The sequence below is a fragment of the Limulus polyphemus genome, unplaced genomic scaffold, assembly GCF_000517525.1.
Source record: "Limulus polyphemus unplaced genomic scaffold, Limulus_polyphemus-2.1.2 Scaffold1637, whole genome shotgun sequence".
Lineage (NCBI taxonomy): Eukaryota > Metazoa > Arthropoda > Merostomata > Xiphosura > Limulidae > Limulus > Limulus polyphemus.
The window spans coordinates 121,431-136,429 of record NW_013667247.1 but is presented as its reverse complement, the minus strand read 5'-3'; the positions used below and the strand labels follow the sequence as shown (position 1 = coordinate 136,429).

At 32.7% G+C, this 14,999-nt stretch overlaps 1 protein-coding gene across 4 annotated transcripts in view; it reads left to right on the top strand.

The window, feature by feature from the left end:
* LOC106464392 (transcriptional coactivator YAP1-like) overlaps nt 1-14,999 on the top strand; it is a 90,710-nt gene that overhangs the window by 63,902 nt on the left and 11,809 nt on the right. For 3 of the 4 annotated variants that reach the window (XM_022392079.1, XM_022392081.1, XM_022392080.1), the window contains exons 3-5: nt 2,481-2,572; nt 3,938-4,147; nt 12,325-12,354. In XM_022392079.1, the coding sequence (XP_022247787.1) occupies nt 2,481-2,572; nt 3,938-4,147; nt 12,325-12,354 (332 nt within the window). The remainder of the gene's footprint in view (nt 1-2,480; nt 2,573-3,937; nt 4,148-12,324; nt 12,355-14,999) is intronic. The other variant, XM_022392082.1, reaches the window with a different exon arrangement.

Below are 14,999 nucleotides of genomic sequence, written 5' to 3'. Positions count from 1 at the left end.
ATGTAATTTTCCAAGATATTAAAGATCATAATGCATAAAAAACTAAATTTATCAAAAGTAACAGCCTTTATGTTTCTTAAATTACATGCATTTATGAAAGTTCTTATGAAGTTTCAAGCAATTTCATCCACTAGTTTTATTGTTGGAGTGAAATATAGCAAGACTTGCATTGGCTACATAGAAAGTTAGTAGCCCATGGTCATTGGGTTATATTCCCCTTAATATAATTACTGGGGTTCTGTATTTTTGTAATAAATTATATCCTCTATGTTCTATATTTGTTATTCCATCTATAAAGAAGTTATTCTGAAACATCTCCATTTTGGATGTGAACTACTGCAGTACTCTGAACTAACTGTATGGAAAGGGTTAAATGATGGTGATGAATTTGGAGGAAGAATGACTAGAGAATTATTTTCTACATATTACAAAGATTACTGTCAAGTGTGAAGTCAAAGGTAGCCCAATATGTGAAGGATATACATGTTGTGACTGTTGATGTATATAACAAGATGATTTATCTACTCACAAAGTTGTGAGGTAGCTTTAAGTCAAAACTTCACATTTTAACTGTGTCAACCCATAAAGAAATTAAGCACAAAAACATGACAACTATGAAAAAGATTTTTGAGTAGTTAAATAAATTCAGTAATTCATTTACAGAAGTGATGATGATGATCACAGAGTTTTTTTCAAATAATTCAAGAAACTAAAAAACAGGCTTGTAAAAGGCAAAAAGCAATAAAAGGATTGTGTGAAAGGGCTCTTTTATAACCTAATAAATATATATATATTTCCATCAACACCTGCCAGAGACCTAAGGTAAGGATCTTCATTTTCCAGTAATGTTGTGGATAAGGCTATAAACTAACTTCCTGAAACTGTTAATTCATTATAATGAATTATAGATGCAACATCTACAGTTAAATTATTTTTTGAGGCCCAGTATGTAAATGGTCTTTCTTGAGTTATGTACACCATAGAGCAATGGTTCTCAACGTTTTGAATTCACAGAACTCTTCTGACATCAAATCTGTGTCATGGAACCCTCCACTGCATTCATTACTGCAATACTAGCAGCTGTTTTTACCTAGTCTTGTTCGCTAACTTAGAACAATGCCATGATTTGTTATGTTGTGTCATTATAAAACCTGCTATATTAACAAAAAGATACGATGTAGTAGGACTGTAGTTATGTGACTTGTATGTTTTTATGAAGTAGAATATGCATAATAACTCTTGCATTATTAACTTTGTATGGGTGTTTATAGATAGTACAGGTTAAAAGTTCTTTCTTATTAAAGACAGAAAGCCAACAAAGATAATTTGCATTACATTTTCAAGCAGTGTGTAGAGGATGGGGGTTTTCTGTATAATGTTGACAACAAGATCAAGTTCATTTAATTTGTAAATAAGTAACAATAACTTAGGAAAATGTAACTCTTCCAACATAATCTAACTGAATGTAAAAATTCCTAAATTATAACACAGTAGTAGTGTAGCTTCAACTTTGTAATTACTTGGATCAATATATTGTTGCGTCATCGAGGTCACGTGACAATTCTCACGCTCTCTTGTTTCTAGAACTATCCCGTATCTTGGCGAATGGTCTAGTATTTACTAGTAGGGTAGGCTGGTATATATAAGAGGGGAAAACGTGACGCGGGAATGTAAGGTAATGTGTGTGTAGACAGTGAGTAATTGAACTGCAGTCACAGGGTTTTGTTGAAGTTAACGTTCGTTCGTGATACTGTTTGTTTTAGCGCGAATATTGAGATTAAGTGTATCGCAGAGTTATATTCGGAAAGAATAAACCAGTTTTATTAAGAAAGGACTTGTGTCGCTTAAGTTTCGTCGGAACGAAGTTACAGAAAGTTAATTAACAAACCGGAGACGTAACAGTATAATTTACACACTCCTGGAAGCTTGTGAAAATGGTGCAATGCTGTTTTTCTCTTTTGACTCTGTTATCCTAAGTTGATTTAAACTATGGTATATCAGATTATTTCTGTCTTATTGAGTTAAAATATGCTATGATTTAATCATTACTTCAAGTCTTAGGTGTTTCAAATGATAAATTTATCTGTGGTGTTATTGATTTTACTGCAGTAATAATTAGTGCCTAAAATTCTTTTGAAATTTTTCAGTCATTATTAACTCTTTAAACCCATAATTTTTTGCATGTTCTGCTGGAATTATTTTCATGATATCTTAATAATTATCATCATACCTTATAAAATTTCCGGTATATTTATAAAAAGTAGATAATAATAGGGTTTGGATTAGTTTTCAGCCAAAGAGACATAAATGTTATTGGACTCTGTCACCATCCAATGGATAAATCAGGATTTTCGGCCAGAGGCTGGGAGCATCTGCTGGATTTAAGGAGTTAATACATTAATGTTGCCATAGCAACAAACATAACAGGTGCTATATAAGTTAGAAATTATTAATTTGTATATTAATTTCTGTTTAAACAGCTCTCAATCTTGGAAGATTACCACTAATGCATCATCCTCATCATGGTCAACAGCCACCATCCATGCCTTCTCTGCAAGAGCAACAATCACAGGTAACTAGCTACCGTAAGAAATAAGGCACGCAGGCCTACTAGTTTGATATTCTAAGAATGTAATGTTTTATGAAAAATTTATTACAGAGCCAACTATGTGTAGGTGCATAAGGTTTACTACTCTACTGTGAAGGTTTTATGAGTATCATGTAGTCATAATAAATACCCATCTAATTTAAATGCTTAACACAGTTTTACTTTAACCACAGCACTTCTAAAATAAAGTTATCTATCAACAGAAACTGTGGTCATACCGCATTTTCAGACGTTTTGTATTCTAACTGCTGGTTAAAAAGAATATGTTATGAAAATTGTCTACAGTATGAAACATCTTGGTACTCACAGGTTATATACAATTTTTTTATAGTAGATCTACAAGTACATTCTTGTTTATGTAGTTTTATAAAGTAGGTGATGTCTGTATAGCATTTGTATAATGTATTTTTAGATATTGATAGAATTAGAAAAATAAATAAGATTTGTTATTATTCCAATATTTTCGTCTATATGTCTCTGTAGTTATGTCTCAGAGTTTGAGTTTTGTTTTGGTATGGAAAATTTGAGATGGGCATGCTGTTTTTTTTATAGCAAAATATGTATTAGTAAATAGGAAATATAACATGACTTGAATATAGATAGTTTTTATATAACTGTGGATTTGTTTAAGTTTATTGAACAACATTTTAGATAGTATTTTGTTATTGTTGTAAAACTCTGACCAAATGTGTGCATGCATGCATGTTTCTATATGTATTGTTGCGTCAGCGAGGTCAAGTGACTAGTATCACGCCACGTCCTTCTCGAACCTTCGTGAATTATCGGGAGACTACTAAATTGGGGGTAGTCTGGTATATATAAAATGGTCACAACGTGACGGAGAATGAATAATTGAACTGCAGTCAGAGAGAATATTGTTGAGCACGTGAGACGTTTGTTTGAATTATAGTGTTTGTTATAGCGCGATTGTTGAAATTAAGTGTATCGCAAAGTTATATTCAGAAAGAAAACCAGTTTTATTTAAGAAAGGGCTTATGTCGCTAAAGTTTCGTCGGAACGAATTTACGGAAAATTAACTAACGAACGGAGACGTAACAGTATATATAAAATATCTTTAATAATTTTTTTAACTGAAGTATATACTTATTTATTTTGTAACACATTCATTGAACAAGGTGTTGCAGAAGGTATTCATGTTACCAAACAAGTAAAAACAAAAAATTACAGTTCTGTGTTGCATCTACACATGAAAGTAAAAGAGCTCTGTAAAACTTCTCCCTTTAAAATATTCTTGTAAGTATAAAAGATTGTAAATAAATAAATTGCATCTGAACATTATAATTTTTGAAAATTATTTAAAACATGCAGGTGCAAGCCAATTCTTCAGGAACCCAGTCTCTTGCTCAGAACATTTCAGCAGCTGCTTCCATATCAGCAGCAGTTACCACCTTGACAGGAGCAGTGAATAACCAGTTGAGTCTTCAACAGCAGCAGCAACAACAACAAAAACTAAGGCTCCAGAGACTTCAGATGGAGCGAGAACGTCTCAGACTCAGGCAGCAAGAAATACTTAGGCAGGTAAATGTGATGTAAGATAGTTATATATGCATAGCACTGTGGGAAAGAAAACCTTTATGTTGAGTTTTCTTACTTAAAACATAATCAACTCTATTAAAGTTTTCTATAGTTATTGTAAAGAGAAATCCTGTATTTTACATGGTTAAAAACATTACCCTTAGATAGATAAGATATGATTTTGTTTGATTTTAACAGGATTTCTGTCTGTCGCAAACCAGAATATCTTTTTTTTTTAGTTCCTTTTGTGCTATTTGTCAAGATTGTGTTTGTGTATGTGTGTGTTTTTCACTGCCTTTTAGACAGAAATAATAGTTTTACTAAACTATGGGTAGTTGAATAGAAAAGCACTAAAATGTCAAATTTAAAACAGGAAATGTATACTACAAAAGAAGCTCCTGTATGTATGTATGTTTGTTCATCTGTGCTTAAAATTTTCCAGTTCTCTCACCTTTGACCACCATGAAACTCTCAGGGGTTCTTGGGTATACCTCAGAGGGATTTTAAGATCCCTTACTTTATTCATTTTGTAATTGTTATGAGTTTTACAATTATTTCAATTTTCCCCTGAATTAACTTAGTACCAGCGAATGATGCACATACTCATTATCTTGTCATCCATGTGAAGCTAACTAAACAAATTATGAATCTGGCATGGGTGCCTTTGCTAGTTATATATAATGTTTTCAGGAATAAAATCCTGGAGTGTTTTAATAGTTTGTTATGAAAATTTTCAGTAATCATCATACTTTTATATTCTGTTTACTGTTTTGGAGAAATATATTGCCAGTAATCATCATTAATTTATCTTCTATATGCTGTTACGACAGCGGAGGTCACATGACTCTAGTAACACGTCATGCGCTTCTAGAACGTTCATGTCCCTTCATGAAATTTCGAGAGGTTACTAGATATGCGGTATTCTTGTATATATAAGACCGGTAAGAAGTGACTGCAACAATGTAATTGAACTGCAGACAGAGATAAAGACGTATTGTTGGGTCGAGCTCGTGTGTCGTTCGTTGTGAATTATAGCGTTTGTTTAACTTATAGTGTGACCGTTGAAGTTAAGTGAATTTCAAAGTTGTATTGAGAAAGAATAAACTAGTTTTTTTAAGAAAGGACTTGTGTTGCTAAAGTTTCATCGGAAAGAAATTATACGGGAAGTTAACTAACGACCGGAGGCGTAACAATACTGTTTTGGAAATTTTTTTTGCAGAGTTATTGAAATATTATTTAGTAGTTTTCTCTTAAAATTTGTAACTTTTTCATTTTATAGATACTGATTATAAACATCTAAAAAAATGGTTGTTCATTTGACAAGATAACACATTTTCCAATAATCTCCAGAAACAAAATTTTAAAAACTAAAAGGGTCCCTATAAACTCCATTGGTAATCCTTCTAAGGTTAAGACACATTTTTAAAATAGCACAAGTGGGTAATAAAATATAAACTGTGATTAGAAGGCACTACTGTCATTCATAATTTGTCATTCTTAATGCAAGTTAGATAATTACTTTGTGAGTAAACTTACAAGATTTTGTTGTCCTATAAAGTGATTATTCATCAGTATGTTTTTACATTGTTTTGACTATTGAACTGAAATAATTGTAATACAATTGTAGAACTATTTCTTGCACATGTTATTTTCTTGAAGTTGTAAGATCTTTAATTGCTATGTATTTTTAGGTATTTGAATTTACATATTGTTAATCTAAATATATTGTTATAAATTCATTTATCTTTATGGTTTCAACGAAAATTAAGTAAGAAATAAGTAAATGTAGTTCTAAATCTGTTTGCTATATGTAACAATAAAACAGATAGGCAGGTTCTACATTTACACATAATTAATATTAATCTGGTAACATTATTCCATTTAAAAAGACTTGAACATTTGTTTCCAAAATGATTCACTTATCTCCCTGCACACAGCAGCTATTTCTCATGCACCTGCCATTGAGATTTTGTGCAACTGCTGACCTTGGACTATATCTCACCTAAATCACGTGTTTTGAGGAAAACTATACTTGTAGGTTATGTAATTATCATATGGCAATAGCCCTTCACCAATAAGAGGGTAACAAATTCTCCATGCACAGTAGATCCCCATAAGCACTAGTACTCGAAATTAACTTCATTCTTAAACTCACTACTGCCATTGCCAGACATGTCTAATTTTGTTCTTGAATTTTGAAGGATTTTGCATACCTTTGTGACTGATTTGATTTAGCATTCTTTATTATTTTAGTTACTGTTTTTCTGGCTATTCATTCTTTCAGTGCATGTCTATTCTTCATTTTTGAATTTCATTAGATTTTGATTCCATTTCTCACTTTTGTTCATTTCTGAACAATGATATGCTACAAATTGTGTTCAGGTTACCTTTCATGTTGTTATTCAACCCTGTCAAATTACATTTCATGGCTTTGTTATCCTAAAGTTCTAGCTCTATTCATGGAACTGAAATTTCATCTGCAGTGAGACTAGTTAAGGTCCTCTATTAGGGTTGTTTGCAGAACTCGAGATACTATGCAACATTATGTCTTGAAACTCCTCACAGCTTCTAACTTGTCTGTGGCTGCTGGAAATTCTTTGTCTGTGGAGGATGTTCACGAATGTACACAGAGGGGTTGGCCAAACCCCCTATTTTTGTGAAGTCAAAATATTATGTTTATATAATTATAGTGTAGCCACTTGTGGTATTTAATTTAGTCAGCATTCTTCTGATGAGGCATTAGCTTTTCTTGGCTTGAAATAATTGCATACAATGGCTTCTGTGGACACTTTGTAATTAGAAGCCCTAAGCCATATTGCTACTGTCAGGTTTTGTGGCCAGGTCTTTTACAGTAGATGTCTGTGACTTGTTGGTGATTAATTTTAAGAATAAGCAAACAGCAACACAGTCCACTTGTTTTAAAACAAATCAAATATACATACAAATGTTCATTACACTGTTGGTTACCGCAGTTGTATTCGGAGCTTTTTAATGGTATATATAATTATCTCTTTTTTTCATCAAAGTCCACACAGGCTGGTTCAATTACTTCACATGTGTGAGGTTACTGTGCATGGAGATGGTAATTTTGAAAAGTTTAATGACAATTGTGCTGCTAAAGATAAGAAAAATACTATGGCATATCTAAAAATACTGGAATACTTTGAATTCATTTTTTGTTTAACAGCTTTACAATATTCTCTTTACTATTTGAAAGAAGTTTCTGTAAATTTGCAAGGTCCAAGCCAAGACATTGATTCTGGTGTTTCCCTAATAGAAAGAACTGATTTCACTAAGATTATTCACATCATATTTTCAAGTACAGCAGTAATATTGCAAACGAACCTAATATTAATGTTAGCATGCCAGAAGTTAGTCAACAACAAGCCCAGTATGCAAATGCAGAATATAGTTCTGTGGAGAACTGATTACTGTAAGAAAACAGTAACCATTCCTTTTCTTTATCAGTAATCTTTCCTCCAGATTTGATGCACATGTAAAGCAAGCAGCATCAATTCAGAAACTTATGCCATCAAAACTCACACAAGAGTTTTCTATCTATAATATCAGACAGGCTGTAGATTTTTACAGAGAAGATTTGCCAAATCCTGATATTTTTCATAAAGATGGCTTTCTGTACCTCTCCAGGACAGGCCCCAGATATTATGTACAGGCCTGATGTTACTGCCAATTTCACCATTAATAGAATTCCCCTTCTTTCCTTCCCAGTTTCTCTTTTTCCTGTGCATTCTTTATTCCTGAGCCTGACCACAAGGTCAGTGTTTTTGTCCATTTCCTTCCATTGTCTGTTTTTGCTCTGACCTTTTTTTATGCTGTTCAGGAACTTGTCATTCCTCTCTCTCTCTCTTTGTTGACTGTGTCTTGTTTTACTATGCTTCCCTTTTCTCCTATGTCCTGTGTTTCTTCACAATTTATATTCTATGTTTTCATGCTGTACTTTCATTTCTTTCCTATTCACCTGACTTTAGGATTCATTATGAAATCTTTTTGTATCAGCATCATTCCCATTCCTTGTTTCCATGATTCCTTTACCACGGCTTATGGTCACTTCCCTTCTGTCCTCTTGGATCCTCAATCCATGGAATCCCTTCTGTCTGCTTTGGGTTGACCCTCTGTCTTTTGTATCTCTTACTAGAGCTCACTTCTCTTGTCTTTGTTTTTTCCTTGCTCTATCCCTTCACCATCTGTTTTCTTCTTATCTCTTATTTGAGCCCCTCCACTGGGATCCAGATAGTTTACCTGGGGTATCTCCAATAAGTCCTTTTTCCTACTTAGGCCAGGGTCTCATCATTGGCTTTTGCTCTCTTCACATATTTTCTGTGTAATTGAAATCTATTCAGATGGATTACTCTTTTTCTTTGTCTTTCACTTTCCTCAATCCTTCCTACATGGCTTGCATTTTGCTCCACTTATTTGCCACAAGGTCATTGGGGGTGTTTCTCTCACCTTGAGTCTTGGACAAAAGCTGCTTGCCATCCTATCTTACCCATTCTCATGCATCTTGTCATATTTCTTGGCCTATGTACCCTCATCCTCTCTCACATTTCCTCTTCCCACGTCTCCACCTCCTTTTGCAAACTCTCTTCCTGGAGGGTTAACTTTTGTCCTTCCCACCAGTAACTACCTCTCTTTGTACCCAGTAAGATCAGGTCCTATAGGGGCACTTCTCGTCTTTACAAACCTATGGACTCACTGCATGGCTGACCATTGGATCACTCAGGATTTCAGAGAGAGTTATTTGCCTTTCTTTGAGTTAATATTGCCATCTCTTCATTGTCCCCAGGAATACTGGAGACTGGCAACCCCTCATTTTACTTCTTCTCTGAACCATTTCTGTTGATTCCCCCCCCCCCATTTCAGATGAAAGGTTTCTTTCTCTGAATAGGTTGTTTTCCCCGACATTTGGATGAAGACAGTCCATTTCTCAGACATCTTTCTTCACATTTCAGTAGCTCTGTCTTTATGATGTTTTATTTAGTTTGCCCACCATGATATGGTATACCAGTATCAGGCTCTACCCTTTGGCATGACTTTTGCTCCTTATGTCTTCAGCCAAGTTATGAGGGCTTTTGCTTGTTACATTCACAGTCTTGATCTTTGTTTCCATCCATATCTGGATGTTTGACTACTTTTCGCTTCTAGGCAGTAAGCTTCTTCTACAGCCACATCCCTTCTCCTACAACAGGCTGTTCATCTGGGATGGCTGGTCTTATTTTCTTGGTTGTTTTTGACTCCAACTCTATATTTGATCGATTTGAGAGTCCTTTTCTCTTTTCATCTCATTGGGGCTAAACCTTTCTCCATTTCATCTGTGAGTTGTAAAGTGTTTGATTACCTCAGCTCTTTTGGTCCCTGATCCCATATCTGGCTGCTTGGGCTGTGGACACCCTTAAACTGTTAATGGTTGGAGATGGCTTGAATGGGTAATGAAGAAACACTAATATAAGTTTAACATAACAGCAAATGTACAACGTTTCAACAAGGTTCTGTCATCATCATGTACCTGGATTCTGTTTATTTGCATGGTTGGGACTTTCTCGTGGTTCTTTACACTCTCACCCAGACCACATTTGAATCCTTGGTCAATTCTCTTACCTTACCTCAAGGGCCTCTTTCCTCCTCCTTCTGGCTTGAGAAAAAAGAAAAATGCCATGGCAGGTATTTAGTTTTAAAAGGTAAGAAACTTTCCTCAAAGTGGTGTTCAGGGATATTAATATCCTCCTTTACCCAGCTCATAGAGATTATGTTTAATTAGTTGTGACCTTGGTAATTTCTTGTGCCCCATTCAAGAAATATGGTGTTTCTCAACATACACAACTCCCTTTCAGGATGTCTGCAATCCTCTATTTTTTGCTGTGTGATTCCTTCTTAGTCTCTATTCCTGTATGTATGATGATAAATTGTACAACAGAATACATACCAAAACTGACTTTTCATGTTGAAAAGCTTGGTTAGTCATGTATTTTTTTTCTGCCAATCCCTGCAACACATTGGCTCATTTTTGCCTTCCTCCTTTCATACTTTCATCCAGGTAAAGAGTATACCCTACCTGAGAAGGATATGGTCTCCCACAAGTGTTACCCCTCTAGTAACTCCCCACTATTGGGTGTCACAATTCATAGACATTCCACTTCTGAGGCCATATCAGAAGGGAGGTCATCTAGGTTTTCTTATTTGCACCAGCCCCTCCACCACATCAATGTGTGATTCTAGCTACTGTGTACAAAGAGGTAAGTGGTTTGTTTTGGAAGTCAACATTTTCCTTACCTGAAAATGTATTTCTGATAGATACTTACCTCTCTGTACACCTTCCCACTACCACTGCACATTATTTTTGACTCATCTAAGAATGAAGTTAATTTTGAGTGCAAGTGCTTATGGGGATCTACTGCACATGGAGAATATGTTGCCCTCCTATTTGTGGAGGGCTATTGCACCATGATGATTACATGATGTACCAGCACATTTCACATCAAAACACATGATTTAGGTGGAAAATAATTCAAGGTTAGTGGTGTGTGCAAAATCTCAACAGCACCTATTGTGTGTAGAGAGGTAAGTATCTATCAAAAATACATTTTGAAGTATAGAAAATGTTAACTTTTAATATTATATATTTTTTGTTGTTTTTTAATGTACAATGGCAGAAAATAACAAAATGTTCATCTAAAAGAATATTTAATATTCACAAACAATTAAAACTCTAGCAAATAAAACATTTAACAATGGCAGAAAATAACAAAATGTTCATCTAAAAGAATATTTAATATTCACAAACAATTAAAACTCTAGCAAATAAAACATTATTTTCTTCCATAAAAGTTGTTAAGAGTCTTTTAAAAATATCAGATGCTTGAAAATTATTTGGAGATTGCTAAGCTTTGAGAGTAAAACTTATGATAACATTCAGTTTTAAAACTAACTTAATTTTTTCCTTGAGATGTAAGACAATTCATTTAAATTTTTATTAACTCCAAAAAATTTTACACTACAACAGTTTTATTGAAAATTCATATATTTAAGTGCAATTAATGAGCAAGAATGTGGCTATAAATGTTATAAATTTGAGATACTGAGTCATATGGTTGTTTAGTCATTAAGATGTGTGTGCGTTCATTATGTATGCTCATTTACTTGAACCTCAAATAAATAAGTTTATCTCCTATGTGTATTGAAGTCATGATGCATATAAGTTGATAATCAGTTTAAACCTTGCTTGGATTAGCCACTAAGAAATATGATTTTTTGAAACTTGGCTGACCTTCCACATATTATTTTCAGAAAATTTCAAATTTTAGTGTTTTTCGAAGAGAAGTAGTGGATGGGGAAATATGTATAATGTACTGACGTATGGCTATGATCATGTTATGTATAACAGTCATAAAAGAAGTTGCAGGCTAATAATTGTGATGTGAATCTGTTACATCATAGAAGTTAACATTTAGTAATAATGCTTTTTTTTAGTTAATTCCTAAATAAGTTAAAAGAGAAATAACCACAAATACAGGATTGAATAAAGCTTTTTACATAGTTCTAGAATGACAATGTAAATAATGTAGAGACAATTGGTGTATAATCATCATTTAATAACAACAACAGAATTGATGAGCAGTGTGTTCCTAGGTATGTAATGACAAGAAGTGACTTGTTTTGAAATCAGCAAGAAATTATATTTTTGCCTATGCCTCTACATTGTTTAGTTGGAATATTAATGATATTTTTTATGTATGCTATAGTAGAATTTAGATGAGAGAGCCATTTGTAAGGTTTTGAGATCTTGTGATCTAACACATTTAATTTATTTTCATTTAATTCTGATGAGATGGAAGATATGTCGTATATTACATAGCAACTTGCTGTTCCATCAGTTTTCAAAATTTATATATAAAAATTTTAGATTATATTCATTCTCACAAATCAATGTACTTTATTTTCTTTTGTTGTTAGTAATTTTACTAACATCTTCAACTTCAGTTTACATCTAAATATTTAACAAATAATAATTATACTCTCCAAAAGCCACTATCAGAGAGAGAGAAATTTTTGCTCTGTTTACTTTTATTCTATTTTAATTTTCAGATTTAATTTGATCAAGGATATTATCTCAAGAGTATTGATTTATGTTCACCTGACTAAATATCATTTCTTGTGCTTTACAGCCGACCTCCCTTGGAAATTCCATGCTTAATGTGAGTTTAAGGATTTTATGCTATAGGTTAAAACTAATATACAAATCATAAGTTTTCTGTATATTCAGTGTTCCACTAACATGATTTTTTATCTCTCTCTCTCTAGGCTTTAAGGCATTCTCTGTGAGTAAGATAGCTGTAAATGCTAACATTTTGATAAACTGAGTTATAAAGAGCATATAGATGGAACAGCAAGATGCATGAAATTAAATATATATTCATTGGTGTGTATATAAGTGTGGGAACTGCTCCACCTCCCAGAGTCCCAGTAGCCCACCTAGCCCAACTTAGTCCAAGCTCATAAAAAATCAACTTTTTATATGTATGTGTATAAGATTAGTACTTTTTGTGCCCAGGGACCTATCTAATGATACTCAGTTCATATTTGTAAGGGGCCACACAATATTAACACATTTGAGACCCACTTAAAACAATTTCAATCCATGTGATTTTGACCATAATTTGTCTTTTATTGCATAAGCAGTTTATTTAAAAAACTTGGTTTGAGTACAATGGTAAAATGTTTTTCCTTGTGAGTTAACATGGTTCATTTATGTCAGAAAAACATAACTGAAAATAACCTCATTGGTCCATGATTTCAAATTATAAGTTATGAAGTAATACATTCTATTATAATTTAAGTCCTTTTGATTTTGTACGTCGTATATCAACAGATAAAATGTTTAAATATTTGTGCAGAACTTGAAATACTATAAGTTTACTAACATTTATAATATAATTTCTTTTGTTAACTATTGATTAGTTTATATTTATGTCTAAGTATATCTTCATTTAATCTGCGAGTTTTGACTCTTAGATTATGCTTTAACAGACATATTTCTCTCTACATCATTTCCTAATTAATATTTTTTATACCTACAATACAATACAACAGAAATTGGTGAAGCTTTATATATCCTTAAGCCATGTATGTTGTTGTTCACAACTGATGGTTTTTTGGGATTTTATAATTCAGTAGCTAATCTTAATACCATTTTAAGTTTTAGAAGTAATTTTCATTTCTTATTTGTTCTAGATACCTACTAGTTTAAATCATATAGCTTTTTTGAAGTTAAAGGTATTTGTATTTAGGTTATTATGTGTAAGTGAGCCATTTTGTTTCTATACTTAACTCAGTCTATTTTTGTACCTTTACATTGACCCATTGTACTTTGTTTCATTGATAAAATAGAACAATCTTCTGAGAAATGCAGTAGAAAATTTAAACCAGAACAGTGAAGTACAAATGAAAAACAAAGTGTTATAACTGTAGTTGGAGAACTTTATTGATTGTATTTTACATTATTTATGTAGGTTAAGTTTTGTTGACGTTGTTCCATTGACTATATGCTCAAACACCTTGCTGCACTCTGCCCAACTGTATTTGCTACTAGAAGGATCACTCAGTTTCTGAGTTTTTATTTTTATGACTACTTGTAATCAACCACAGATTAGTGTTTCTTCTCAGACAAGCAGTTGACAAACACTTGGCATATGGGCATGTTGCCAAAACCTTGTTGTCATGTAAGAATCAGGATAACTGACAGATGTAGGATAGTAGATTTGTGAAATGATAAGTTTAGTCCAAGTATAAGTGACAACTATACCAAATAAAAACTGAACAGGACTCTAAAGTGTAGAAAGTATTATTTTATACTGGAGTATAGGACTAGAGTGTTACAAACATATAAATAGAGAGGTTTCAGAAATAATAAAAAACATTTTGAATTAGACAGTGGTATAACTGATTTGTTGAGACGAAAAGAAAGTTGCGAGAGACTTAAAGATATGATAAAATAATAAAAAATTGAAGTAAATTACAATAAGTACAGTATATAATATCATAGGAAGTCTCAATGGAAAATATTTTTCATCAAATATTAATTAAAACTTCCTAATAGTCAATTATGAAAGGAAAATACTTGTGTTTTTGGAATGAGAGACAATTTTTTTTCAAATTTGAATAGAGTCAAAAATAAAGTGACGGGATCTGCATTTTGTTTGATGTATGTAACAGAAAAGAAATTAGATTGTTGCAGCACTCTTCCTTAGTTGTACAACAAGTAGTTGCACTTTTAATGGAAGATAACTTTTATTTAAACCAGTTTATTAATTAAACACATAATAAACATGTTTCAGGTAAGCCATCAATCATTTGGAAAACATTTTAGGGTCATATCTCTGATATTAAAATGTGTATTACAAAAGACATCTGCCACTTAATTTAAAAATTGATTTCATTAGCTCACTAAAGAAAATCAATACGTAAAACATCCTGTTTGATAAAACATTTTGGATTACAGGCACTTCCCATAAATGAGACCAGTTACAGCATTGCAACTTGATTTTCCTAGAATATTGGTAAATTGTGTGTTTCCACCTCTTATGGTTAGATAGTATTATAGTTTAATCTAGTTATGGTATTCTAATCCAGTATTACTGGTATATTGTTAGATGGTATATATATATATAATACAGACCAGTTATGGTATTACAACTTGGTGTTTTTAGTACACTGTTAAATGTATGTTTCCACCTCTTATGGTTAGATAGTATTATAGTTTAATAATGCTTGGAGACGGCTTGAATGGGTAATGAAGAAAACTTTAATATAAGTTTAACATAACAGCAAATGTACAATGTTT